This window comes from Salpingoeca rosetta (genome assembly GCF_000188695.1).
Source record: "Salpingoeca rosetta unplaced genomic scaffold supercont1.14, whole genome shotgun sequence".
Lineage (NCBI taxonomy): Eukaryota > Choanoflagellata > Craspedida > Salpingoecidae > Salpingoeca > Salpingoeca rosetta.
Window position 1 is genome coordinate 940,121 of NW_004754920.1, and position 25,485 is coordinate 965,605.

The window sequence follows — 25,485 nt, forward strand, 5'->3', positions numbered from 1 at the left end:
GTGTGTGTGTGTGTGTGTGTGTGTGTGTGTGTGTGTGTGTGTGTGTGTGTGTGTGTGTGTGTGTGTGTGTGTGTGTGTGTGTGTGTGTGTGTGTGTGTGTGTGTGTGTGTGTGTGTGTGTGTGTGTGTGTGTACGCTGCCACACATCATCTCCCACCATTTCACTCTCACCGTTCACTTTCGACCTTACATACACACTCTCACAGCGGCTGCTTTTACGCAATGTGGGAGGACAACAGAAAGGAAACAACAACAACAACAACAACAGGGCAGGGCAATGTTAGACAGGCATGGTGTTGGGCTGGTCTGTCGTGTGTGTCGTGGAGTTTGGCGGTGGCGAGGGATCCTTGATCGTCTTGATGCAGTTCCACCGCCCGTTCAGGTTCTGCTTGTACAACTTGGTCACCCCCTGTGCATCATGTTGTTGTTGTTGTTGTTGTTGTTGTTGTTGTTGTTGTTGTTGTTGTTGTTGTTGTTGTTGTTGTTGTTGTTGTTGTTGTTGTGATATGGCATTAGAGGTAATGGCTGCATGCGCACCATTGAAACAGGTGCCCTGAGCATCTTCCTTCTCCCCCCCCCGTTCTCGCTTCAACTCTATCATTCCTCCCTCATTTCAACCCCCTCCTTCTCTTTCGCCCTCCCCCCTGTCCTTCTCCCATCCACCTCCACTTCTCTCCCCAGCCCGTCCCTTCTTCTCCCCTCGAGCGCACCGTACTGTCGCCGCACGCCACGGCGAGGACGTTGCCGGCGAGCGACCAGCTCACGCGCCACACGGGCAGATCCGCCGTGTCGCCGAGCTGCTGCGCATGCTGGTGGGGCGGGGGTTGGATGGAGTGGGGAGGGTGAAGGTGGGGAGGTGTGAGGAAGGTTGGGTTCTGTTTGGGAGACACAGACACAAGATACAGATGCAGAGGCACGCATGCAAGCAAGCATACACACACGACACACAATCATACACACATACACATACATACAATCAGACACACACACGCACAAATCACCAACCCATTCGCCAGACGCGTGGTCCTTCGAATAGACAAAGACGGCGTTGTCCTGCCCACATGACGCAATCGTGGCCGCAGCGAGGCCAATCTGTGGTGCCCACGACACATCACGCACCCACGCTGGTGGTGGAGGGATGATGTTGGAGGGGAGTAGAGAATGGAACGACTCATACGTGAGCGAAGCACAAATCTTTGATGCCAAGACATGGTCTCGTACACACACACACACACACACACACACACACCAATCACACACACCAATCACACACACACACACACACACACACACACACACACACACACACCAATCACACACACACACACACACACACACCAATCACACACATTGGTGGACGACGGGGAGGCGCTCTTCCTCGTCCCAGACGGTCTCGTGTCCCTGCTCCCGCGTGCCCTTGTAGATCTTCACCTCCGTGTCGCACCCGCACGCAACCAGCCGGTACTCCCCGTGCACGTCCGCATGTGTCTGTGATGTGAGTGAGAGGTGACGTGAGGGTGGGGTGACGTGAGAGGTGCGGTGCGTGTGTGTGGTACACAGTTATAGGGACTCGTGAGCAGCCACACCAGAACAACACCCCATCTCCTGCACCCTCCATGCACACACGCACACATGCACACACACACACACACACACACGCGCGCGCGCGCGCGCACACACACACACGTGTCACACGCAACAACAACACCAAACAAATCAAACACTACCCACACCACCCTCCTCCACCCTCCTCCCCCCTTCTTCCCACAAGGCCGCAGCGCTCACAAAGGCGACGGAGGGCGGGGCCCAGCTGATGCCGAGGACGCCGTTGAGGAAGGCCGGGTCGTCGTGGTGCGCAACCTCGGAAAAGTGCCACTGCCCGTCTGTCAGCGTCAGCAGCGAGATCTGGCCCTCGGAGGTGCCGATGGCAAGCTGGAGCGCATCCTCATGCGGCGACCACGCAATCGTGTTCACTAGCATGCGCAGCACACGCACGTGGAGATAGGGGGTGGGGTAAGAAAGGGAGGGGGGTGAAGGAAGGAAGGTGTGGGAGCAAGCTTGGAGAGCAGCACGCGGGGCACATGAGTTGTCAGGTTGAATGAACACAAGCGCTGTCCATTCCCATCTCAACACGACCATAACTGACTTGATCCGGCCTTTGGGTCTGTGTGACGATGTGCGGCAATCCAGCCAGACTCAACCTCCTCCCAAATAATCACCTGGTGTGAGCATGTGTGCGCGTGTGAGTGTGTGTTCATGAGCGATTGTACAAGCATGAACACACATCAGCTGCCACGAAAATACACAACATACCATTCCTCACACGCACACACACACACACATACACACACACACACACAATCACACACAATCACACACACCGTCTTGTCTGCTGAGCATGACGCGAGGTAGTTGCCGTGTTTCGGGTTGGCCCACGCCACCTGCCACACAGGTCCACTGTGCCTGTATGTGACACGAAGATAAGAAGACGAGGGTGAATATTTAAACGGGGAAAGAGAGGGAACAGAGGCAAGCTGGTGGAGCGCTCAAACAAGAGTCAAGCGTGGCGCACGACAAGGAAGACCTCACGGTGAAACCAAACATAACCAAGGTGTTTCAGTCGTGCTCTCACCCTTGCACGGTCTGTTCAAGCTCATGCCGCCCTTCCTTGACTCGGAAGATCTTGATGGTCTTGTCAGTGGAGCACGTAGCCAGTCGGTCGCCGTAAAAGTCCAACTGGGCATCATGCTGCGTATGTGTGTGCGTATGTGTGTTTGTGTGTGTGTGTATGTGTGTATGTTGCAAACATGCGCTGTGAGTCTGAGCATGGCAAATCCACCATGCATTCGTACAAACACGCACACACACACACACACAACCACGCACACACACACACAACCACGCACACAACCACGTACACGTACGCACGTACCACCATGTCGGTGTGCATGGTGTCGAGGGTTTGAAGTGGCTCCACCTAACGGCACACAAGAGGTTGCATGCATGGTGAACGAGAAAGATATTGACGAAGAAACAGTGAATCATCCCTTCACACCCACTGCACACCCACTCACACACACACACACACACACACACACACACACACACACACACACACACACACACACTGCACACACACACTCTCCACACACTGCCCACCATCTTGTCAGCTGTTGTGCTTCTGTCGTCGTACACAAAGCGGTTGTAGAAGATTTGTGTATGATACCAGTTATTTTTCGGTGGCAGGCCTCGCCACACCATACAGCAACGGACAACGCCAACAACACCCTGCAACCCACGTCGCTCCAAAACATCGGCGTTGTACAGACACGCAACAAGGGCAAGGGCAAGGCAAACCAGGGACCCAAAGAGGCAGACAGACAGACAACCAACCATTTACAACCTCAACCCTACCAGCAAACGCAAGTGAGTGAGGCAAGCTGAAGAACGCAGCAGGCTGACGACAAGAAGGAGCAGCAAGGAAGCAACCCTGACCTGCTTTTGTTTGTATTTTATGTGTTTGTGTGTGTGACAACACACGACGTCTTCGCGGGAATGAATGCATGGCGTGGCCCACGCTGATGCTCTCGGCCCGGACCTTGCTGAGTGGCGGTGGAGCATGGCTGGTCGGCAAGGGACGCCCCATCGCCGCCGCAAGATCGGCGCTGGCAGGATCGCTGTGCTCAGACAGCCGTCGTCACGTGCAACGTCAAGCACCCACGGAGCAGAGCGAAGCCGCCCCGCTGCCAGCTATCCATAACGACGACGACAACAACCACAACAACAACAACAACAGCAACAACAACAACAACAACAACAACAACAACCATAACAACAACCATAACAACAACCACAACATCGATGTGTCAGAATGCAACACCGGCAAGAATGGCAACGACGACAAGGGCTCGCCTGTTGAGGACCTGCTGTACAAACCGCAGCAGCAGCGCGTAGAGTTGTCGCCATCCTCTTCGCAGCCGCCACCACGCGACATCATCAGCTTCAGCGGTTGCGGGTGGATGCTGGCCTATCATATTGGCGTCGCACACGCCTTTGTTGAAGCAGGCCGTGTGCAGGACCACACACGGCTGGCGGGTGCGTCTGGCGGTGCGCTGATTGCCGCTTTGCTCGGATGCGGCCTGGACCCCGTCACCACCCTCGACCTGTTTCTCGAGCACGCGCAGTTCTGCAACGAGAACGGCACGTGGTGGAAGCTCAAGCGCTACCTGACAGAGATGCTGGACCGCACTCTGCCCGACGACGCGCACGAGCTCTGTTCCGGTCGCGTGTCCGTCGCCCTCACCCGCATCTGGCCGCGCCCGCGCTGGCGGCCCATCCTCGTGCGCCACTTCCCGACGCGCGACGACCTCATATCCGCGCTGGTGGCGTCGTGCATGGTCCCGGGGTACCTCGACTCTGCGCTCGTCACCCGCTTCCGCGACATGTACGTGATTGACGGCGGCGTGTTGCATCTCGTGCCGCACATTGCCGGTGCTGTCAAGGTCTCGCCGTTCTCGTCGTTCTTCCTCCGCTCCCAAAGCGCGCACATTGACATCAGCCCGCGCCTGACGCCCGACTTTCCCTACACGGACAACCAAACGTGGAGCCTGTGCTTCTACCCGGCGGAGGAGGCGGTCACGCGCGACATCTACGAGTGGGGCCGCACAGCTGCCGATATCTGGCTGCAGGAATCGCCACGCGGCCTCCCGCTCTGTAACCGCGACACAAGCGCCGTCGCGTGATGGTGACTGGTGGTGGTGATGACGATGGTGGTGGTGATGATGATGGTGGTGCTGATGATTGTTGTGCTAATGATGGTGCTGATGTGGTTGTGTGTGTGTGTGGTGTGTCGTTGTGTGGGGGTGCTGACCAGAGTGGTTCGCGTCATTCGTGTCGGTTGCTTTTGTGTTTGCGTGCGGTGCTTGATCGGTGGATAGGACAACAGGCGAGGAATGGAAAGTGCGTGTTTGGCTGTTTGGTTGCTCGCTGGCTCGCTGGCTTGAGAGCCCCTTGAACTAGGGCAGGTGCGCTTGGCTCTGTACCACAGTGATTTGACGGTTTTATGTCTTCATGTCAACAATGGCTGAGGAGGAAATGAGGAAGTAAATGAAATGCCACAACAATGAATACGTATGTGAGGTGTGTGTGTGTCTGTGTGTGCGGTGTGTGAGGTGTGTGTCTGTGTGTGCGGTGTGTGTGTGTGTGTGTGAGGTGTGTATATGTGTGTGTGTGAGGTGTGTGTGTGTGTGTGTGTGTATGTGTGTGTGTCGATTATTAGCGGTGCGACGAACATCCAGCAGCTACTGGTCGACAGTGTAGAGAGATGCAGCAAACACAATGTCGCGCTTGATCATGTTGGCAGCCTGCAAAAGAAGGTGGCGGTTGTGTGGCCGCGGGGACGGGAAAGGGAGAGGTGAGTTGCTTGTCGCGAAAGCGTTTGTGGTGTGAACAACAATGGTGATACAAAACATATGGACGCCAGCTCCTTATGATTCGTATGACTTGATCGATCAACCACTGCGATACAACGCCACCACCACCACCACCACCACCATCGTGGTCATCATCATCATCACCTGCTCCATCTTCTGCGACAGAACGGGGTCGCCAATGACGCGTGCCGCGTTGCGAACCTCCCTGACACACCATGGCACGAGACGCGTTGGGTATCAGACACGTTGGATACGAGACGTGGGATGGTTATGGGGTGGCAAGGGATGGGTGGAGGCGTCGTGATGGCGAACGTGTGGGAAATGAGCGCACGAGTGCTGCATGAGGACGGTCACGGTCCCACAGTGCACACATTCCTCAATGACACCGACATCATGTGCACACACACACACACGAAATCGCGCGTGCGTTGCAACGAACCGGCACGCCTGTTCCAAACGAATGATGCACCGGACAATTGATCCTTCGGGCTCGTCCGTCAGCTCTGTACGTTGATGTGGTGGTGGTGGTGGTGACAATGGTGAAGGGCGTTGTAGGGGTTCAATGGCGCCGGCAATGCGAAACACGACACAATACACACCCACACACACACACACCCACACACACACACACCCACACACACACACACACCCACACACACACACACACACACACACACACACACACACACACACACACACACACACACACACACACACACACCAACAAGCAAAGAACCAACGCCGCAGCACCACACCTGTGATCTGCTTGAAGGCCATGCCTCGCGCCCATTCGTAGACGACCTCCACCAGTCCAAACTTAAACTCCTCCAAGTACTCCTCAACAGAGACCTGCATCCCGCACGCGAGCTGTCATCGTGGTGGTGGTGGTGTGGCGTGGTGGTGGCGTGGTAGCGTGGTAGTGGTGAGTTGAGCATGTGAGGGCGCGATGAAAGCGACGGCCCAGCACACACACACATGAGTGACGGCAACAACGATAGCGCGTGTGTGCGCCTCTCCTCTACCGCGCAGCGTGCACACATTACGCACACACACGCACACACACACAGCGAACCTGCGTCTCTGCAATCTCAATGGCCATGCGAGTGATGGTGCTAACGCCTTCCTCCAACCGCGGTGTCAGCCGTGGCTCGCTTGCCCTGGACACGTGCACACGCATGCGATGAGGTGTGTGGTGGTCACGCTCTCTGGGGCAGAGAACCCAAGACCAAGAGTGCAACAGCACTGCAGATGGACTCACGGCACGCACACACATATAACGAAGGTGGATAGATGTCGTCAGCCCCATCACACCCTTCACCACCACCCATCACCACACTTCGGCACCATCAACCATCACCACCGCGGCCTTAAGCACCATCACTCCAACCCCCCAACCCCCAAAGGCTTCGCCCCGTGCCTCACCGCCTGTTCTGGAAGACCATACAGCTGAGGAGCGCGACCACCTCCTCCGGGTCCAGCGGTGTCAGGATGTCGTGGAAGATGAGTTGCGTCACTAGCAGCTCATTGCACGTCGTTATCTCGCACGCAACACGCCCCTGTGCGCGCATACACGTGTGCGTGTGTGTGTGTGTGTGTGTGTGTGTGTGTGTGTGTGTGTGTGTGTGTGTGTGTGTGTGTGTGTGTGTGTGTGTGTGCGAGTGGATGTGAATGCTGGCGCGTGTATCATCAGGTGGAGTGAATGAAACGGGCCCTTGTTGTGCCCCTCAGTGAAGGATAGCATGCAGCACACAGTTGCGTGTGTGCGTGTTGCTCACACACACACACACTCTCTCACACACTCCCACACACTCTCTCACTCACACTCACACACACACACACACACACACACACTCTCTCTCTCTCTCTCTCTCTCTCTCTCTCTCTCTCTCTCTCTCTCTCTCTCTCTCTCTTTGTGTGTGCTTGAGGACCTTGAGTTGGACGATGCGTTCGCTGTTGATGAATTGCAGCCGCTGCATCACCTGTATGCACATGGTGTTGCATTGGTCGTGTTGGTGATTGAGGGCTGTCTGCTGTCGTTCGAGGACCAACTGCGATGTCAATGCAAACAACGAACGACAGGCCAATGGCTTCACACGAACAGCACAACCGCAACAATGCAATCACAGCGACAACTACCACCACGATGACAGTGATGGTATTCACCTCAATGCGCTGCTCGTATTCGGGCAGAAGCGTCAGGTTTCGATCGCTCAGCTGGTGCTGAAGAGAGTCAATCTGTTCAACATGGGAAGGGAGCGGTGAGATAGGTTTGCATTGATCGATGGATTAGTGGATAGTTGGTGGTGACGAGGAGTGAAGCGGTGATGCGCCACGATTGAAGAACAGGCTGATAACGATGTCAAGGGACGTTGGCAGCGACCGGCACACAGCAACACACACACACACACACACACACGCACGCACACACTCACACACACTCACTCACTCACTCATGCACACACACACACACGCACGCACACACTCACTCACCCATGCACACACACAGAGCACCGCCCACCTGGTTCATGAGTACGCGCCGCTCGTGCAGTCGCCCGTACATGGACGTGAAATCCGGATGGGACGTGCACTCAAAGCCGCTGTTGTGATTTGGTGCAGTGGTCGTCGTCATAGCGGTGTTGTGAGTGTCTTTCGATGATGATGATGGTGGTGGTGGTGGTGGTGGTGATGATGGTACAGAAGTCCACACGGACGTACCACCCAAGTGCTCTGCACCACAATCACACACGATCACACACACTCACACACAATCACACAAATCCACACACACGTACACGGCACCTGAGCTGCTTGTAGAGGGCCTTCATGCGCGTGTGCGCGTCTGCGGCCTCCAGCTGCTTCACGCCGAGATCTTTGATCGGGTGCAGCTGCGACAGCGACTGTACTCCCACAGCCCAGGTGGTGTGGTGTGGCGTAATATCATGTGAGGTGATCGCGTGCTGTCGATGATGGCGAGGCGTCGGCTGCAGCATCATTGGCACTCCAAACAGCAGTTGTCGTTGTCGCTACCTCAACTCAATTCACCTCTACAACGCACACACACACACACACACACACATTACTCACACACACATTACTCACACACACACACGCACACACATTAGTCACATACACACACACTCGCGCGTACACAGGGACGGCTACCTGACCTCGAGCCCCTTTGCTGCGAGCTGCTGCAGCTGCTGCGCCACCATCGTGCACTCCGTTGCATTGCGCTGTTGAACGACCTTCTTCTTGTCAACCTGCCAGCGCAGTGAATGTTGTGCAATGAGGTGCAATGAGGGGTGCAATGAGGGGTGCAATGAGGTGCAGAACATCATGCAACCATAATAAAAACACGGACCGCCAACCAGCTCAACTGCGATCATTATGACTGCGACCATTGCAAGTGCAAACATGACACCTCCCACCATTGCGCTTCTCGTCATACTATGGGGTCTCTCACCGGAATTTTCTCTCCTGTGATGGCGACAATGTCTGTTCCCGCAATGCGAACAATCGCATGTGATACCGCTCCCTGTGCCAACACACGCACACACACACACATGATGAGACAGCAGAATGTGCATCGAGCATACCGCCCCTTGCACAATCCGACACTCGCACACACGCACGAACACTCACGCACTCACTAACTCCCGCATGTGTGTCCACAACACACACAACAACACAGGCGCACTTGAGGCACGTCGAGGTGTGTCACGGGCAGTGGAAGCAGGCTCTCCTCCTTGTTTGTCTTCTCCTTGCGCTGTCCGGGTTTCTGTTTGGACGTTTCATCCACCATGATGAGCACTTCAAAGTCCTTTGGCGCCGCTGGTCCATTGCTGCTCTTCATTGTGCGCAGAACAACGGCAAGCGTGTTCCGGTACATCTGGCTGTTCACAACGACAACTCGCCCCTCCGCTCCGACGATGCGCATGGCCTAACGAAAGGGCACAGTGATGAGTTTGTGTGAATGAGTGTGCGTGTTGTGTGTGTTGTGTGTTTGCGTGGGCATTTGAGTGTGTGTGTATGCGTGGGCATTTGAGTGTGTGTGTGTGTGTGTGTGCGTGTGTGTGTGTGTGTGGGCATACGTGTGTGGGCATACGTGTGTGCGTGTGTGTGTGTGTGTGTGTGTGTGTTCAACAGCACCTCCATTCCAAATTACGCAGCGCAAAACCTGATCACGCAGCGACAAAACACACACACACACACACACACACACACACACACACACACAGCACACGCACGCACACAAGTTGGAACATCTCACGTTATTGGAGGCGAGGATGGCCGCCATCATGCGGTGAGACGCGTCCAGGTATTCAACAGCCAGCGTGTAATACTCCTCCAAATCGGATGGAAACTCCTCTGATCCAAGGACAGCCAGCTGGGCCTGTCCTTCCACGAGGGCCTGGCGCTGACTGCTCGTTTCGCGCTGCAGGTCCGCTTCCGAGAAACTCTGGCGCATCATGTCTTCAACACGCAAATCCTCCACGCGCAGCAGGTTCAGGATCATGTTGTAGGTCAGCCTGTTGGGGAGAGAGTAATAGCAAGCAGCGAGGGAACACAATGGGAAAGCAGCAGCGCACGTGGTGTGTGTGTGTGTGTGTGTGTGTGTGTGTGTGTGTGTGTGTGTGTGTGCGTGTGTGCGTGAGTGTATTTGGGGGCGTGTGCAGCAAAAGGCAGCGTGCGACAGTGTGCGAAACAAGAACGCAGCACCTACAAGATGCAATCTTGTGCACCCATCAGCAGGCAATGGCACAAACAACAGCAACACCATCAGCACCTGAATCTGGAGGCGAGAACGGTTGGTTTCCCGAGCATGACGGTGTGCAGTGAGTTGACATCAGGCACGTCCCCTTTGCACAGCACAATCACGGTGCCAGTTGTGTCGAGTCCACGGCGCCCAGCGCGGCCAGCCATCTGCACATACTCGCCTGTCGCCATGGGTAGCGTGATCATGACGTAGTGGTGATGAGGTGGTCGTGTTCGTGGTAGTTGTGGTCGTGTTATCATGGTGATGGTGTAGGGTGCAAGGACACCCAGATGAAAAACGAGCAGCGAAGACACACACACACACACACACATATGCACATACGCACACACGCACACACATGTATCCGTCGTTTAGACCTGGGAGGAGGTCGCGGAGCTGGATGCCGTCGTGTTTGCGGATGGAGTCGAAGACGACGCATTTCGCCGGCATGTTGACGCCCATCGCAAACGTCTCCGTCGCAAACAGCACCTGATGATGGTAGATGATGATGATGATGATGGTGGTGGTGGTGGTGGTGGATGGTTGGAGTTGATGAGGACACGCACATCGGTGTAAGTGCAGTTGGGATTCAAATGCACAATGCCCACACGACACGAGAGACACACCACGCGCGCACACACACACACACACACACACACACACACACACGACACGCATTGCCGACAACAGGACACAGGCACGGACCTTAATGAGCCCCTGCGAGAAGAGGATTTCGACAAGCTCCTTCATGATGGGGAGGAGACCGCTGTGGTGCACGCCGACACCGTGCCGCACCATCGCCTTGATCCGCTCAACCTGCAGAGTGCAGTGACGTGATGGTGGTGGTGGTGATGGTGGTGGTGACGATAGTGATGGTGATTGTGGTGGTGGTGAGGATAGGGAAGGTGATGGTGAAGCAAGGGCGTAAAACGTACACACGATCACGCACAAGAAGATGCACAAGTACACACGAACAACATGAGCGCTGCAGCCATCACACGTCTGTCGGTGCACCTGTGGGAGGTGGGCGTCTGAACCCTTGAGAATGGATATGGAGCGGTGGAAGATTGCATTGACACGGCCCTCTTCCTCCGCCGTGTTGAAGGACGTCCCCCGCAGATTGTACGCATTCTGTTGCGCCGTGATGATGGTGAGCGGCGATGGTGGTGCCAGTCAGAAGGAGTTGTTCAAACATGAGCGGCAGCCACACACACACACACACACACACACACATGTGTGTGTGTGTACACATTCGCAACCTGGTCGCATCTCTTCTTTGAGAACGTGAAGACGACGCACGGGTTGAGGTTTTCCTTCTTGAGCATTTGCACCAGCGAGCGGTACAGCACGCGGTCACTGCCCATGTGACATGACGTGGTGTGGTGTGGTGTGGTGTGGTGTGAGATGAGGTCATTGGAGGTGTGGCGTAAGGTGTGGCAGAGTGATGTGCTACGAAAAGGATCGATTGCATCACGGAGCGAGCAGTGTTAGGACGCTTGGGTGTCACGAATCAGGTGGTGTTCGGTGCAACTCACCCGCCCCAGCTGGCGTTCCCGCGCTTCTTTGGCCCGTAACTGCCTGTCTTGGCGGCTTTCTTTCCTTCGCCCTCCTTCTTACCGGCAACCGCGGCAGAATGGTTCTACGGCCGCATATGTGTTCAAGTGCATGCGGGGGATGGGGATTGGCGTGTGAGATGCAGTGTCCACGACGGAACAATGAGACAATGACGGCTACCGTCGCATAAACACACGTACGGATGCACAACAAAGCAAAAGTTCTGCACATCATGCATAAACGCACACGCACACAGGTAAACACGTGCACACTCCCACTCCCACACCTTCATGTGGAATTTCCCGTGTGCGTCGACAATCTTGAAGAGGGGGTCTGCTTTGCCAACCTTGCCCACGTACAGGAAATGCTCCAACGGCACCGGTCGCTTCGGCGTGTGGATCACGTACACGCGCTGCTTGCGTGTGCGGCCAACCCAGTCTGCAAACTCAAACGTGTTTGGGACGGTGGCAGACAGCATGACAACGTTGACGTGCTTGGGTAGCATGATGATTGTCTCCTCCCACACAACACCGCGCTCGGCGTTGTTGATGTAGTGCACCTCGTCGAAGATCACCCACTCCACATCTCGGATCATGTCCGCACCCTGCATGCGTTGTGTGACGGCAGCGCATGAGAATTCACCGTACGACATACAATCCAAGCATATGACACGCCACCTCCCTTGCTCCCATTCCTCACACCGTCCAAACCTCCCCTCTGCCCCCTTGTCAACACGGCACCGCAGCGTACGCGGTAGAGCATTGATCTGAGGATCTCGGTGGTCATGATGAGACACGAGGCGTCCGGCCGTATCTGCACATCGCCCGTCAGCAGCCCAACATCATCAAACCGCGTCGCAAAGTCCCGGAACTGATGGTGGTGGTGGTGGTGGTGGTGGTGGTGGTGGTGGTGGTGGTGGTGGTGGTGGTGGTGATGTTGTTGTTGTTGTTGTTGTTGTTGTTGTGGTGGTGGTGGTGGTGGAGGTGATCGGTGAGGTTTGTTGACGTCAACTCAACAAGCTGTAAACGGGATCACAAACGCAAGCACGTGCACACGTGCAACAATCCACAGCAGCAGCAACGACAACCACAACAATGCCCCAGTGACGACGATTACGACGCCACCTTTTGGTTGGAGAGGGCCTTGATGGGGGAGGTGTAGATGACGCGTGTCATGTGCTTCTGCGACATGGCAATGGCGTATTCGGCCACCACTGTCTTGCCAGCAGATGTGTGCGCAGCCACAAACACAGACTCGTGCCGCTCCATGCAGATGATTGCCTGCAAGCATGGATGCGTGTTTTGTATGAAGCAGGTTATGAGCGTCATAGTGGGGCAGCGCGTGGGTCCCTCTGTCTCCTCAAAAGCTAAAACGTCGCCACTACCACAGCCACAACTATCATATCATTACCCATCATGACCACAACCACCACAGCAACACGTGCCACGCGACCACCGCCGCCGCCACCGCCACCGTCGCATTATGGGCCACACCTGCTTCTGAAAGTCGTCGAGTTCAAACGGATATGTGATGGCCGGATTCGGCACCTGAAACTCAAAGTCCTCCACCTGACGCAATCAAGACAGACAAGCACACACATTGGTCAGGTGAGGTGAGGTGGTGGTGGTGGTGGTGGTGGTGGCGTGAGTGAGTGTGTAAGTGACGTGTGAGTGTGTGTGTGTGTGTGTGTGTGTGTCTGTACATGTACTTGATGTGTGCGTATTCATGTGTTAATGCAAGCGAACGCGTCCTGCTTCTTCTTCACCTTTGCCTTGACGGGGATGGTGATGGCCCAGTTCTTCGTCTGCAGCAGCGAGTTGGACACGGCATGAAAACGTGACATTGAGTTTTCCTGTCATCGCTACCCTCCGACACACACAACACACAACACACAACACACAACACACAACACACAACACACAACACACGCAACGCACAGGCGCATACCTGCTCCTGCCCTGTGGACTGCGCGTTGGCTTGTGCGTATGTCTTCGTCAGCGCCGCTTCCAAGTCCTCCTCCACCTCCTCCTTCGCACCAGCACCATCCTCTCCGTTACCCTCCTCCTCCTCCTCCTCTTCCCCTCCACCGCCACCACTGCCCATGCTCTCCTCGCCGGTACCGCTGGCAGCGGCTGCTGTCAACTCTGACAGCGCAGGTACAGCAGCTGATGACGTCACAGCGGACGATTCTTCCGCTTGTTGGCCCTCTTGTCGCTCTGTTGTTGTTGCTGTTGCTGCTGCTGTTGTTGTTGTGGAAGTGGACGTGGAGGAGGTGTCCTTCTCGCCTTCGCGCGTCAAAGGCAGTGCAAGATCGTCCAGCAGACCAGCTACACACACGCATCCATGTGTGAGGGGCAGTGTGAGACAATGTCTGCGCATCAGCGTTGTGCGCAATGCTGTGTCGTACCATCAGTCACACACACACACACACACGCACGCATGCATGCAGGCGGGACACATCACATGTAGTCACGCCTATGCTGGCATGCACGTGCGCACGAACCCAGAGCAAGCTGCTGCGCAAGCGACGACGACGATGATGGTGGTGGTGGGAGGTGTGCAGACACGTCGCCCAGGTCCGGTAACACCTGATATGATGGTGGAGATGGGGTGAAGGTAGTCGTGTGGAGTCAGCACACACTGAGATAAGCAAACAGGTGATACACTGGCAGGCAGCGGCACATACGTACAGAGAGCTACGCACGTGCGCGCACTCACTCACTCACTCACTCACTCACTCACTCACTCATTCACTCACTCACTCACTCACACGCTCACGCACTCACACACGACACAATACCTTGTTCTCGGGAAAGTCAAAGAGGGAGAGGTCGGGTTGTGTCAGTTTGCTGTCTGCATCTGCGCTGTGACTTTCTTGCTGGTGTGTGTCTTTCTTGCTTGCAAGCAGTCGCATTTGCTGCGCCACCTCCACGCCCATGCCGCCAGGCATAAACGGGTACTGCAGGGTTGACCCGTACGTCTTGTCCGCATTCGCAGCCACTGTCATCGCATCGTGCAACACGTGAGCGGCATCACATCACACACGGCAAGAGCACACAAGCAGGTGCACACACACGGCAAGAGCACACAAGCAGGTGCACACACGCGCGCGCGCGTACACGTACACAGGATGAACCAAGCGCCTCACCTGTTCGCGTCATTGACATGGAGGAGACGGCTGTCTCGCTGCTTGACACGTGCGACTCGCGGAACGCCTGCAGTGTGCAGATGCAAGACCAAGCAACGATGGAGGGGGGATCAGTGACAAGGATGCGAGCACGCACATGTGAACAGGCACACGCAAACACAAACACCAACACAAACACCAACACAAACACCAACACAAACACACACGCGCGCACGTGGCATTTGGGTTACCTTGGCTTCAAAGGTGATGGGGTCACGCTCAACCTGCAGCATGTACGGCGATTCGGATGTCATGGGAAGGAACAGGTCCTCGGGCTGTACGCTTGGCTGCCAGAACCGCTGGCTCTGCACGGGAGTCGTGAGTGCAATGACACATGTGTGTGTGCGTTGGTGTCATGAGCCTCACTGATCATGGCACGCACTCCACACCATCAACACATCCCACACACGCACGCACGCACACACACACACACATACGCACGCACACACAACACAACAACACACTGCACCATCATTCTCTCCCAACATCGACTGACCAGTGCTGGATCGTGCACACTGAGGGCATCAAGGTTCAGGAGGTACTCGTCGGTGATGCGAGCTCGGATGTATTCTGGGCTCAGCGCTGCGGAAGGCGGCAGTGGCACTGGCAGCAGTGGCCCGCTTGCACGCGACTTGCCTTGCTCATGATCATGCTCGCCCTCCTTTGCTTCTTCTTTCTGCTTCTTCTCAACCACAGCTGCTAGGCGTCCATGCGCGCCATCGGCAACCAGCTGCATCGTAGGACCAGCGCTGTCCTTCCCACTATCGTCAGCACCATCATCACCTGCATCTCGTTCCTCCAGCGCCACTGCTGCCACCCGTGCTGCCAGTTCATCAGCAGCATCCACTGTGGCCATCGCGTCCGCTGCTTCCTGTCAGCAAGAAGCCTTCTTCCTCTTCTTTTGCTTCTTCCTTCTTCCTCTTCTTTTGCCGCTGCTGCGGATGATTTGTGAAAGACACCCACCATTGTTCCGCAACGACAAATTCCAGCCTGCACCGCAGCGCATACACACCATCAGCGCCCACGAACCACACGATTGACAAGCTGCTAAGCACAACGCCACAACCAAGGCACCAGCCAGACAAGAAGCTGCTGGTGGCGGTCTACACATTGACCAAACATCTCGGTATGACATTTGCTTCCCTCTCCGTCCATTCATTGTGGCCACGCATTGATACTCTTCCTCGTTCCTCCCGCTCTCTTCTCCCCCCTACACACACACAGACACTCGCTCGTGCTCTCCGTGTGGTTGTGGTTCGTGCGATCCGAACAAGCCCGCTGGCACGTCACACATCCACGGCCTCACGTCGCCCCTCCTCCTCTCAACAACTACAAACAAACAAACAAACACCCAAACTGTGTCACACGCGCTGCGCCACAACCCCCACCACCAACCCCTTCTCCCCGTCTACACCCTGCTTCACACCAACTCACTCACACACTCACACACTCACACACTCACACACTCACACACACACACACACTGACTCGCTCACACACATACACAGAGAAATCGTAAGCAAACAACGTCTATAGCAGCAGCAGTAGCAGCAGCAGCAGCAGCCGTGCTTGTTTGGTGAACGATGCCTCGCCCAACACGCGCCCGCACGGGCGCATTGCTCGTCTGCGCAGCAGCGGTGTTGCTAATTCCCGCCATCATCACCACCACGACAACAACAGTCGCAGCAGCGCCTGATGCTGGCCCGATCGCTGACGCCAACACCTTCAACGACAATGACAACAACAACGACACAGCCGCGTCCGCAAACACGCCCCGGCTGTCGCCTCGCGCGGCACGCGTTCCACGGGAGGCTGCGCCGCACCTCGCAGGGGCGCTGCGCTACCATGAAGTGCTGAGCGCGAGCGACGTTTCTCACGTGCATGTGCAGCGGCGTCGTCGCCGGTCCACCTTTGAGGAGGAGCTGTTTGGCAAGGCTGAGCCCACCTCGGAGCACCACGAGGTGCGCTTCTCCGCCCACGGCCGGGTGTTCGACCTGCGGCTCGTCAAGAACCACCGCATGTTTGCGCACGGCATTCGCGCCAGAATCATTGACGAAAACGGCAAGGTCACGCCCTTCCGCGTGGATGCGGAGAACTACCTCGTTGGCCACGACATGAGCGACGAGGCCAACTCTCACGCCAACCTGTACATCCGCGACGGCGTGCTCGCGGGCTTCATGCACGTGCACAACAACACCTTCTTCGTTGAGCGCAGCCTGCACCACTATCCAAACGACAGCAGCATCGACATGATTGTGTACCGTGCAGCAGACGTGCGCACGGGGGACTGGCGGCGCGGGCTCAACGCCACCGGGCACAGCTTCTGTGGCGCCGACCACCACCACACCAAGCACCAGGACACCATCTCGCGCATGACCGCGAAGGAGCGCAGGAAATACTTTGCAGACCTGAACAACAGCAGCAGTGGCGCTGGCAGTGCTGGCGGTGATGGTGACCAAGCTGCACCTGACCACCACGACCACGACCACGACCACAATGACCACGACGACCAACACGATCATCATGCACACGGGAATAACGAGTATGAGTTCCCGCAGCTGTATGGGGAGCAGCAGGCGCACGTGCGTGCTCGCCGCGCCCGCCCCTCGGAGACAGACAACACGTGCCTTGTGTCTGTGGTGGCAGATGCCCGCTTCCACGCCTTCCACAACAACGAGCGCGCAGACACCACGCAGTCGATGCTGCAGCACTTTGCCATTGCCGATGACATCTTCTCCTCCACCGTGTTTGCGGGCGACATCCCGTCTGGCCTCAGCCTGTTTGTGCACGAGGTGACCATCCGCCTCGACAACTTTGTCAGCACGACGTCTGTCACGGAGATGCTGTCGGACTTTTCGTCCACCATTGACTTCTCCAGCAGCTGCGTTGCCCACCTGTTTACGCGCGTTGATTTCACGGGCGGCACGCTGGGCCTGGCGTGGGTGGGCAGCCCAGACGCAAACCGCGCCGGCGGCATCTGCCACTCCTCCCGCTCCCAGTGGCTCAACACGGGGCTCACCTCCAACATCAACTTTGGCGAGAACGTGCCCTTTGCCACCACCTCGCTGGTCACGTCGCACGAGGTCGGCCACAACTGGGGCTCGTCACACGACGACCCGGAGGATCCCGTGTGTGCACCCGACGAACTCAACGGCGGCAAGTACCTCATGTTTGCTGTGGCCGTCGATGGTTCACAGGACAACAACCAGCACTTCTCGCCGTGCTCGCGCGAGCTGATTGCGGCCGTGTTGCGCGTGAAGGGCACGTGCTTTGCGCCGCAGCCGGCCGGCGTGTGTGGGAACGGAAAGGTGGAGACGGACCCCACCGGCGACACGTCGGAGGAGTGCGATGCAGGTGGCGAGCAGGACCAGTGCTGCAACAGCGCGTGCGAGCTGAAGCGGCCAAACGGGCAGGCCACGCAGTGCACCGCCCTCAACAACATCTGCTGCGACTCCGCCACCTGCAGCTTCTATGCCGACAACACGCACCAGTGCTACGAGCCCTTTGACCTTGACCCGCTCTGCAGGGGCGTGGGCATGTGCGTGGGTGGTGAGTGCCAGGACCCGCCGCCGCCAAAGGCTGCCGGTGAGCCGTGCAGCAACGGTGGGCGCTGCCAGGAAGTGGCCGACCCAGACAAGCGCTGCATCACGTTCTGCGAGCGCTTTGGCGCAACGCAGTGTACGTGCACGGGCTCTGACGAGTGCAGCATGTGCTGCGAGCACAACCCGGATGCCGACTGCAGCGGTGGCAGCAACTGCGGCTGCCCCTTCCAGGACTTTGACGGGTGCGTGCCGGCCATGTCCGTGGTGACGCAGGCGCGCGTCTCCGACCCGCAGTGCTATGCGGACGACCCCAACGACGCCGCCAACACCCGATACGAGGACAACCCGATTCTCCAGCCGTGCACGGAGCCAGACGTCAACGACTGCCTGCATGTGCTCGACCTGCCACCCGGCACGCCGTGCAGCTCTGGGCAGTGTAACCGCCAGGGCCAGTGCGAGCGCGCTGCGTCGGGGATTGCGCGCTTCTGGGACCCGGACAACTTCTCGCTGGACAGCCTCAAGCTGTGGGCGCGCAACAACATTGTGGGCGCGGTGATGATTGTGGCGCTGCTGCTGTGGATCCCGGCCGTGTGTCTGATCAAGCGGTACGACCACAAGCAGCGCGAACTCAACGCCGCATACGGCACGCGCCGCACAGCAAGCACGATGAAGCGGAAGAAACATCCGCGCCAGGGCGGAGCTGTTGGCACAGCGGGCCGCCGCCGCCGCAGTAAAGATACGTCTGCAGCAGCAAGGGGCCCACGCCCACGCCGCGATGGTCGTGGTGGCCCTGCACCCTCCAACGGGCTGGCTGGCTCCAGTGGCGGTGGTGAGAGGCGGCGTGGCGCCCGTGCTGCCAGCACTCGCGACGGTGGCGATCGCCGTCGCAATGGCAGCGGCAGCGGCAGCGGCAGCAGTGAACAAGGCAACGGTGAGCGGAAGAGGCGTGGTGCTAAGGTGGCAAGAGCACGCGAGCAACAACCTCAGCAGCAACCTCAGCAGCAGCGCCAGCGTGCACGCCAACAACAACAGCAGCAGCAGCAGAAGCGCTATCCTGAGAAGCGGGCGCAGGCCCTTGCTGCCCACGACAAGCCACAACCCAGCCGCCAGCAGCAACAACAGCAGCAACATCAACTTCAGCAGCAGCAGCAGCGGCAACGAGAGCAGATGCAGCGCCGCCAGCAGCAGCAGCAGGCGCGACTGCAGCACCAGAGCGCCCAGCGGCAGGAGCTTGCACGGCGGGCGACATCGGGCCAGCGGGTAATTGGCGCGCGTCCACCGTCCACCCGCCGCAACTTGCCGTCCAACCCGCCGCCATACACGGCTGTGACGGCGCTGGACGAGAGCAGGCGACCAACAGCGCCGTCGTCGCTGGCGTCATCAGCAGGCCGCCGCCCACAGCAGCAGCAGGGCCAACACCGCCCCACGCAGCGCACGCCACAGGGCGCGGGCATGCGTGCACGTGCGCATCAGCCCCCACAGACACGCAGCGGCGCCAGCAGCGGTGGAAGTGGTGTGCGATCACCACATCAACAACAACAGCAGCAGCAGCAGCAGGCGTATCCGCGGTACAACCCCGGTGTTCGTGAGCCCGTGCAGCAGCACAGCCCCAACACGGGGCGGGCACTGCCAAACCAACCGCGCCGCATCGTCGCTCGTGGTCCGGCCACCAGCGGTAGCAGTAGCGCCAGCAGCCCAGGCCACCGACAGCAGCAGCAGCAGCAGCAGCTTGGGCACCGGCCAACACGGCGAATGGATGATCGTGAGCCGAGGCGGCACGTGATCCAGGAGTCGTCGAAGGGCCGTGACCTCGTCTTTGACTGATGCACGTGTGCCGTGATGTGTTGATGCGTAGGTGGCGGTGCAAGGGGGGGGGGCTGGGTTCGAGGTGGGATGGTGGCTGTGGCGGTGGTGGTGGTGGCAGTGATACAGAAGATGTCTGAAGATGCTCTGTGTGTGTGTGTGTGTGTGTGTAATGTGGTTATGTTTGCTTCTTGTTGCTTGTTTTATGAATTCCATCCGTGCCTTTGCTCTTGCTTGTTTGCTCATGACGAGAATATGATACATACAACAAGATGGCGAAGAAGACGACGACTTCCTATTGCTGGTGACGAGCCTATTTCAGCTGTGACTGGGAGTGGGCGGGGAACGGGTGCAATGCACCACTCACAAGACCGAAAATGACCTGCGGAGAAAAATAAAGTGCGCACGCATGCACACAAACACACGCACACACACACACACACATACACACACCCTTGTGTTTCTGTGCTGCTACTTGTCTTCGAAAATGGGATCACTGGGCCTGGCCATCAGCGCCATCAGCTCATTGCGTGAGAGGCTGTGATTTTCATGGAGGGAGAAGCAAGGGATAACGGTGAGACAAGGCGTGGTGAGTGTTTGGTGGCTCACACGTGTACCATTGCTCGAAGTCAATGATGTCGATGAAGCAAAGGCAAACACGCGCGCACACCATACACGCTACACACTACACAACACACACGCGCATGTACTGCACGCAACAGCACCTTGTTGGTTCCACCGCGTCCTCGTCCGCGACGGCGCGAAACGCAATTCCGTGGAAGAATTTGAGCTTCTCGTATCGCCAGCGCCGGAAACCAATCGACTCCACAGACGTGCGCCACTCCCGCATCCACTTGGACCCCTGTTGTGGACATGTGTGTATGTGTGTGTGCACGTGTGTGTGCACGTGTGTGTGTGTGTGTGTGTGTGTGTGTGTGTGTGTGTGTGTGTGTGTGTGTGTGTGTGTGTGTGTGTGTGGCCAGTTTGCTCGTATGTCTGCCCTGTGATGGTGTGCACGACGCCTTGCTCACCACCCTCACCTTTGCGACATGGTTTGAGTCTGGCGTTGTAATGAGCAGCAGCCCATTTCTCTTCAGACACCGCCGCGCCCGCTCGCAGCACCTAATTGACACCGCATGATCACGGCAACAGCACGTGCCAATATGGTGAAAGGTGTTGTGTTTTGAGCATGTGACCGAACCCACTGCTCATGAAACGCACACGCACGCACATATCACACATACATACACATACACACGCGCGCGCAATACACACACAAAGCACACACACATACACACACATACACATACACATACACGTATACACACACGCATACACACACACTATGCACCACACCTGTATCTGAGCGCTGGCGTTGGGATGTATGAGAGGAGAAAGTTGAACACCACCACGTCATAAGATCCTTCCACAAGCTGAAATGACGACGATGAAGATGGTGAAGACGCTGTGTGTTCTGTCGCCACATGCATGCATGCATGCATGCACAGTCCACACACGCGAGCACCTGCAGTGTGAGTGTTCACAGGAACGGGAAATGGTATCGACAAGCCGCAAAACAACGGCAGCAGGCCCTGCCTTTAGGTCATTCGCCCACAAACATGTACGCACACGCACATGCGCACCCGTGATGGAGACGATGGGAGCGTTGAGGAAATCACACCGGATCACGCCTGAAGCATGGAATGCAAGTGGTGTGTAAGCACTTGTGCAGCCGTCCTCGTGAATGCAAGCCGAACCCCAAACCTCGCTCACACGCGCGCACACACACACACACATACACACACACATAAACACACACACACACACACATACACACACACAGCACACACAGCACACACACACACACACAAAACGCGACACACCCAGCACACACACGCACAACACAACACGACACAACCAGCACAGGGCGAAAACAACCAACCGTCTGCTGCTGGGGCAATATCGATGGCATCCACGTGGAGGTTGTGGCGTCGAAACGCATTGAAGGAAGACCCGACGTCCAGCAGATGCACATCAGTCAACGTTGTCGGCACACCACGGTCGTCGTCACGCGTCGATGATGCTTGCGATGCCGTCGGAGAAGACGTCGCTGAGTGCGGGGCTGTTGCTGTAGGTGCATCGTCTTCACTTTGACCAGCGGCACGCCTCGCTCGCTTGAACGCAAGCTCGCCATTGCCACTGTACACATCGCCTGAGCCGTGAGCATTGTGCCCTCTCCGCCTCTTTGCTGTCTCTCCTGCCTCTGCTGTTGCTGGTGTTGCTGGTGTTGCTGCTTGCTTGTGTGTACGCCTGCGGGCGTCTTTCGCCACAGCTGCAGAGCGGCCGCCGCCCTCAAAGTAATTGCGCATCATCTTCAGGCACCTGTGGCAAGCATAGGGATGTAGGGGCGAGAGCATCGTGTCATCATGAACCACATGGGCAGTGGTCCTGAACGCAGAGACGAACAAGAGCAATGCCGGGGTCGCATGAATGTACAGACAGTTGGGCCCACTTCCTCACTCACTCACTCACTGGTGCACATGCGTGCGAACGTACCAGTTGATCCTGCTGTCTGCTGCATCATCGCGTTTCCAGAATGAAGTTGCCAGAGTTCTCATGGCCTGTGCATATGTCTACGTGCAGAGTGTGGCACCGAACGGGTTCAGTCAGGGTGAAGCTGGTGGCATCTTGGCACACTGCAACGACACACAAACAAACTTAAGCACACACACACATACGCGGACACTGCGAGCATTAAAACGTATGCACACACACGAACACAGACAAGCGCATGCGCATTGGCTCACGCGTGCGCACCTCAAGTGCAGTAGCGTCGCTGAGGTGGTCCTTCCAGATGTGCTCGGCCAGCGCTTGCTCCAGGGATACTAGCGGTGCACAGCACGCAAGCAAGCTGTACCGTCAACCCGTCAACCATCACCGGCACCACGATTGCACCGCACACACACACACATGTGCACACACACACGCACTCAGTCACACACACACACACAAACACACACACACACATGTACACACACACACACAGTCGCACACACACAGTCACACCCCTCTCACACTCTCACACTCTCACACACAGGCACACACACGCACACACACACACACATAAACACGCATGTGCACACACGTACAGCTCACCTCCAAGTTGTTTGGCCGTGCGCTCCGCCTTCTTCAGCGTTTCTGGTGATGGGTTCTGCACCCGCTTTCGTAGCCTTCGGTGATGGCCCTTGATCCACGTGGACAAGTCTTGCTGCTTCACAGCCTCCGCTTCTCGCTGTGCAGCCCCTTCCTGCTCCTTCACAGGGGTCTGCGCGGATGCGTCCTCTCCACCCACCTCTGCCTCCTCTGCCTTGTTGCCGGCTGCTCCAATCGCCGAGAACACACCACCCATGACCGCGCACTGTTGCTTCTGCAACGGTCCGGGTTGTCTTGCGTCAGGGCAGCGAATTTCGTCTCCTCCTTCTTGCTTGCTTGCTTGCTTGCTTGCTGCTGCGTTGTTTGTTTGTTTGTGCACTGGCTGGCTTGCTTTGCTTCTTGCGCTGCTTGCATGTTGCTTGATGTTCATTTCTTTGCTTCTTCTTCGCAAACCTTGATCGCTCGCACGCTCTCTCTCTCTCTCTACCCGGTTGGTTGCTGCCATTCACATTCACACCACACCATCCATTCACACCTACCTTCTTGACGCACCTGACTTCTGTGAGCTGCTTGTTTGAGAGCACACACACACTGACGTTCTTTCGTGTCAGACGACGTACATCAATCCAACCTCCCGACCAGCACCACCACCAACACGATGACGACTCCACGCAAGACCAAGGAGGATCTCCTCAGCATCTGGGCTCGCCCCAAGAACATCCTCGTCGCCGTCGATGGCAGCAAGTACGTGCATGTGCATGTGTGTGTGTGTGTTTCTATGTGTTGTGTGCGTGTCTGTGTGTGTGTGGTCTGTGTACCTGTGTGTCTATGTGTGTTCGATCGTAGAGTCTTCGTCGCCATGATCTCCTTCCACTCACTGTCAACTCACGCTCACCTCCCTCCCTCTCCCTCCCCAATCCTCCTCCTCCTCCTCCTCATAGGTACGGCGACGCGGCCATGGACTGGGCCATCGAGAACCTCTGTGGTGAGGCCGACATCCTCCACCTCGTCTACTGCTACACGCCCATGGAGGAGTTTGTTGATCTCGAGGACGGCATCGTCTTCTCCCCATCACAAAAGGACCAGGTGTGCACAACGCAAACGAGCGATGTGTCTGTATGCATGAGTGTGAGGTGTGAGGTGTGCTCTTGTTCGCTGCTTAGCACACACACACACACACACGCACACACACGCACGCGTGCATGCGTGCATGCGAAGCGTCTCTCGTCTCGGCTCTTGTGGCGCACTTGACGACACTGGGTGCAATCCACAACCAACCAACCCCCCCCCCCACACACGCACACACACACACCAAACTCACACGCCTCTCCTCCTCTTCTCACCTTGCCCAAATCAAACGTACACAGGAGGCCCTGCGAGCAAAGGCCGAGGCTGTGCTGCGCGACGCTGTTGTGCGCTGCGTTGGTGAGGAGCCCCATATCAAACACGAGCAGCACCTGCTTGCCGGTGACCCGCGCATGTGCATCAGCGAGCTTGCCGACAAGATCAACGCAGACGCCGTTGTCGTTGGCTGCCGCGGCCGTGGTGCCATCACCCGCGCCGTCCTCGGCAGCGTCAGCACGTGGCTGAGCCACCACCTCACCAAGCCCCTCGTTATCGTCCGCCCCCAGGATGAGCAGTGAACTGCAACGACCACCACATCATCAGCACAACCACTCGACGTCCTGATAGTGACCCCTCCTTCACCACCGCAAGCCAGCGTCATGCCACCACCATCACCACCTCCTCAGCAAATGGACAACACCCTGCAGGCTCACGAACAGCATGCATCGTCTCTGTCGTTGTGGGGGCGGTTGTCCTGGTGTTGGCGAACCTGTCGCTGCTGTTCTTCCTGCTGCTCCTGCACATGCGTTTGCTTTCGCTTATCGTCATCATCTTCATCTTCATCTTCATAATGTGATTTCACGTTGTTATGAACGTCAATCATCATCCCAACCCTTGTGCACCAACCGATCACGTGTCACTGTGAGAAGCAGACATAGAGGTGGGAGGGGAGACTCTTGGGTTGGCATACGTGAGACACGTCTGGAAGTGGGCG

General features: G+C 57.0%; 6 protein-coding genes across 6 annotated transcripts; 3 read left to right on the forward strand and 3 right to left on the reverse strand.

Moving 5' to 3' along the window:
• Nucleotides 1-198: 198 nt before the first annotated feature.
• Nucleotides 199-3,208, reverse strand: PTSG_06302 (uncharacterized protein). The gene is made up of 10 exons (XM_004993136.1): nt 3,159-3,208; nt 2,932-2,976; nt 2,632-2,747; nt 2,381-2,462; nt 2,146-2,218; nt 1,785-1,972; nt 1,349-1,487; nt 1,005-1,123; nt 710-808; nt 199-408 (listed from the first exon to the last, which is right to left on the reverse strand). The coding sequence occupies exons 1-10, from the start codon at nt 3,159-3,161 to the stop codon at nt 280-282; spliced, it is 993 nt and encodes a 330-aa protein (XP_004993193.1). The 5' UTR covers nt 3,162-3,208; the 3' UTR covers nt 199-279.
• A 34-nt stretch (nt 3,209-3,242) lies between these two features.
• Nucleotides 3,243-5,119, forward strand: PTSG_06303 (uncharacterized protein). The gene has a single exon (XM_004993137.1). The coding sequence runs from the start codon at nt 3,563-3,565 to the stop codon at nt 4,739-4,741; it is 1,179 nt and encodes a 392-aa protein (XP_004993194.1). The 5' UTR covers nt 3,243-3,562; the 3' UTR covers nt 4,742-5,119.
• Nucleotides 5,046-15,867, reverse strand: PTSG_06304 (ATP-dependent DEAD/H RNA helicase). The gene is made up of 31 exons (XM_004993138.1): nt 15,425-15,867; nt 15,120-15,233; nt 14,890-14,956; nt 14,542-14,741; nt 14,245-14,329; nt 13,689-14,068; nt 13,507-13,545; nt 13,235-13,309; nt 12,866-13,021; nt 12,492-12,611; nt 12,028-12,345; nt 11,723-11,826; nt 11,447-11,543; nt 11,202-11,318; nt 10,893-11,003; nt 10,565-10,676; nt 10,218-10,368; nt 9,702-9,960; nt 9,129-9,371; nt 8,895-8,966; nt 8,599-8,691; nt 8,231-8,328; nt 7,950-8,028; nt 7,595-7,666; nt 7,360-7,410; nt 6,854-6,987; nt 6,504-6,588; nt 6,187-6,298; nt 5,871-5,934; nt 5,576-5,636; nt 5,046-5,362 (listed from the first exon to the last, which is right to left on the reverse strand). The coding sequence occupies exons 1-31, from the start codon at nt 15,782-15,784 to the stop codon at nt 5,300-5,302; spliced, it is 4,092 nt and encodes a 1,363-aa protein (XP_004993195.1). The 5' UTR covers nt 15,785-15,867; the 3' UTR covers nt 5,046-5,299.
• Nucleotides 15,868-15,904: 37 nt separating this feature from the next.
• On the forward strand, nt 15,905-20,294 carry PTSG_06305 (ADAM-17 protein; the record flags this gene model as incomplete). The annotated part of the gene is made up of 2 exons (XM_004993139.1): nt 15,905-16,054; nt 16,437-20,294. Exon 2 carries the CDS (start codon nt 16,512-16,514, stop codon nt 20,292-20,294), a length of 3,783 nt encoding a protein of 1,260 aa, XP_004993196.1. The 5' UTR covers nt 15,905-16,054; nt 16,437-16,511.
• Nucleotides 20,295-20,491: 197 nt separating this feature from the next.
• Nucleotides 20,492-23,788, reverse strand: PTSG_06306 (uncharacterized protein). The gene is made up of 9 exons (XM_004993140.1): nt 23,430-23,788; nt 23,091-23,158; nt 22,830-22,906; nt 22,216-22,655; nt 21,917-21,964; nt 21,630-21,747; nt 21,314-21,395; nt 20,999-21,135; nt 20,492-20,811 (listed from the first exon to the last, which is right to left on the reverse strand). Exons 1-9 carry the CDS (start codon nt 23,680-23,682, stop codon nt 20,745-20,747), a joined length of 1,290 nt encoding a protein of 429 aa, XP_004993197.1. The 5' UTR covers nt 23,683-23,788; the 3' UTR covers nt 20,492-20,744.
• Nucleotides 23,776-25,439, forward strand: PTSG_12426 (uncharacterized protein). The gene is made up of 3 exons (XM_004993141.1): nt 23,776-24,170; nt 24,368-24,512; nt 24,794-25,439. Exons 1-3 carry the CDS (start codon nt 24,085-24,087, stop codon nt 25,067-25,069), a joined length of 507 nt encoding a protein of 168 aa, XP_004993198.1. The 5' UTR covers nt 23,776-24,084; the 3' UTR covers nt 25,070-25,439.
• The last annotated feature ends 46 nt before the right edge of the window (nt 25,440-25,485 follow it).

Bases quoted from the DNA above. Each gene is read 5' to 3' on its own strand.
- PTSG_06302 (XM_004993136.1), bottom strand. The intron at 809-1,004 runs GTTGGTGATTTG...CCGCCCCACCAG, and splicing joins ACCACGCGTCTGGCGAATGG to CATGCGCAGCAGCTCGGCGA. The intron at 409-709 runs GTGCGCTCGAGG...CATGATGCACAG, and splicing joins TGGCGTGCGGCGACAGTACG to GGGGTGACCAAGTTGTACAA.
- PTSG_06303 (XM_004993137.1), top strand. From the start codon at position 3,563: ATGGCGTGGCCCACGCTGATGCTCTCGGCCCGGACCTTGCTGAGTGGC.
- PTSG_06304 (XM_004993138.1), bottom strand. From the start codon at position 15,784: ATGGCCACAGTGGATGCTGCTGATGAACTGGCAGCACGGGTGGCAGCA. The intron at 13,546-13,688 runs GTATGCGCCTGT...TCGCTGCTGCAG, and splicing joins AGTCCACAGGGCAGGAGCAG to ACGAAGAACTGGGCCATCAC. The intron at 9,372-9,701 runs GTGAGATGTTCC...CCCTTTCGTTAG, and splicing joins CCATCCTCGCCTCCAATAAC to GCCATGCGCATCGTCGGAGC.
- PTSG_06306 (XM_004993140.1), bottom strand. From the start codon at position 23,682: ATGGGTGGTGTGTTCTCGGCGATTGGAGCAGCCGGCAACAAGGCAGAG. The intron at 22,656-22,829 runs GTACGTTCGCAC...TGCTTGCCACAG, and splicing joins GCAGACAGCAGGATCAACTG to GTGCCTGAAGATGATGCGCA. The intron at 21,748-21,916 runs GTGCGCATGTGC...ATGTGGCGACAG, and splicing joins TCCCATCGTCTCCATCACGG to AACACACAGCGTCTTCACCA.
- PTSG_12426 (XM_004993141.1), top strand. From the start codon at position 24,085: ATGACGACTCCACGCAAGACCAAGGAGGATCTCCTCAGCATCTGGGCT. The intron at 24,171-24,367 runs GTACGTGCATGT...TCCTCCTCATAG, and splicing joins GTCGCCGTCGATGGCAGCAA to GTACGGCGACGCGGCCATGG. The intron at 24,513-24,793 runs GTGTGCACAACG...AAACGTACACAG, and splicing joins CCCCATCACAAAAGGACCAG to GAGGCCCTGCGAGCAAAGGC.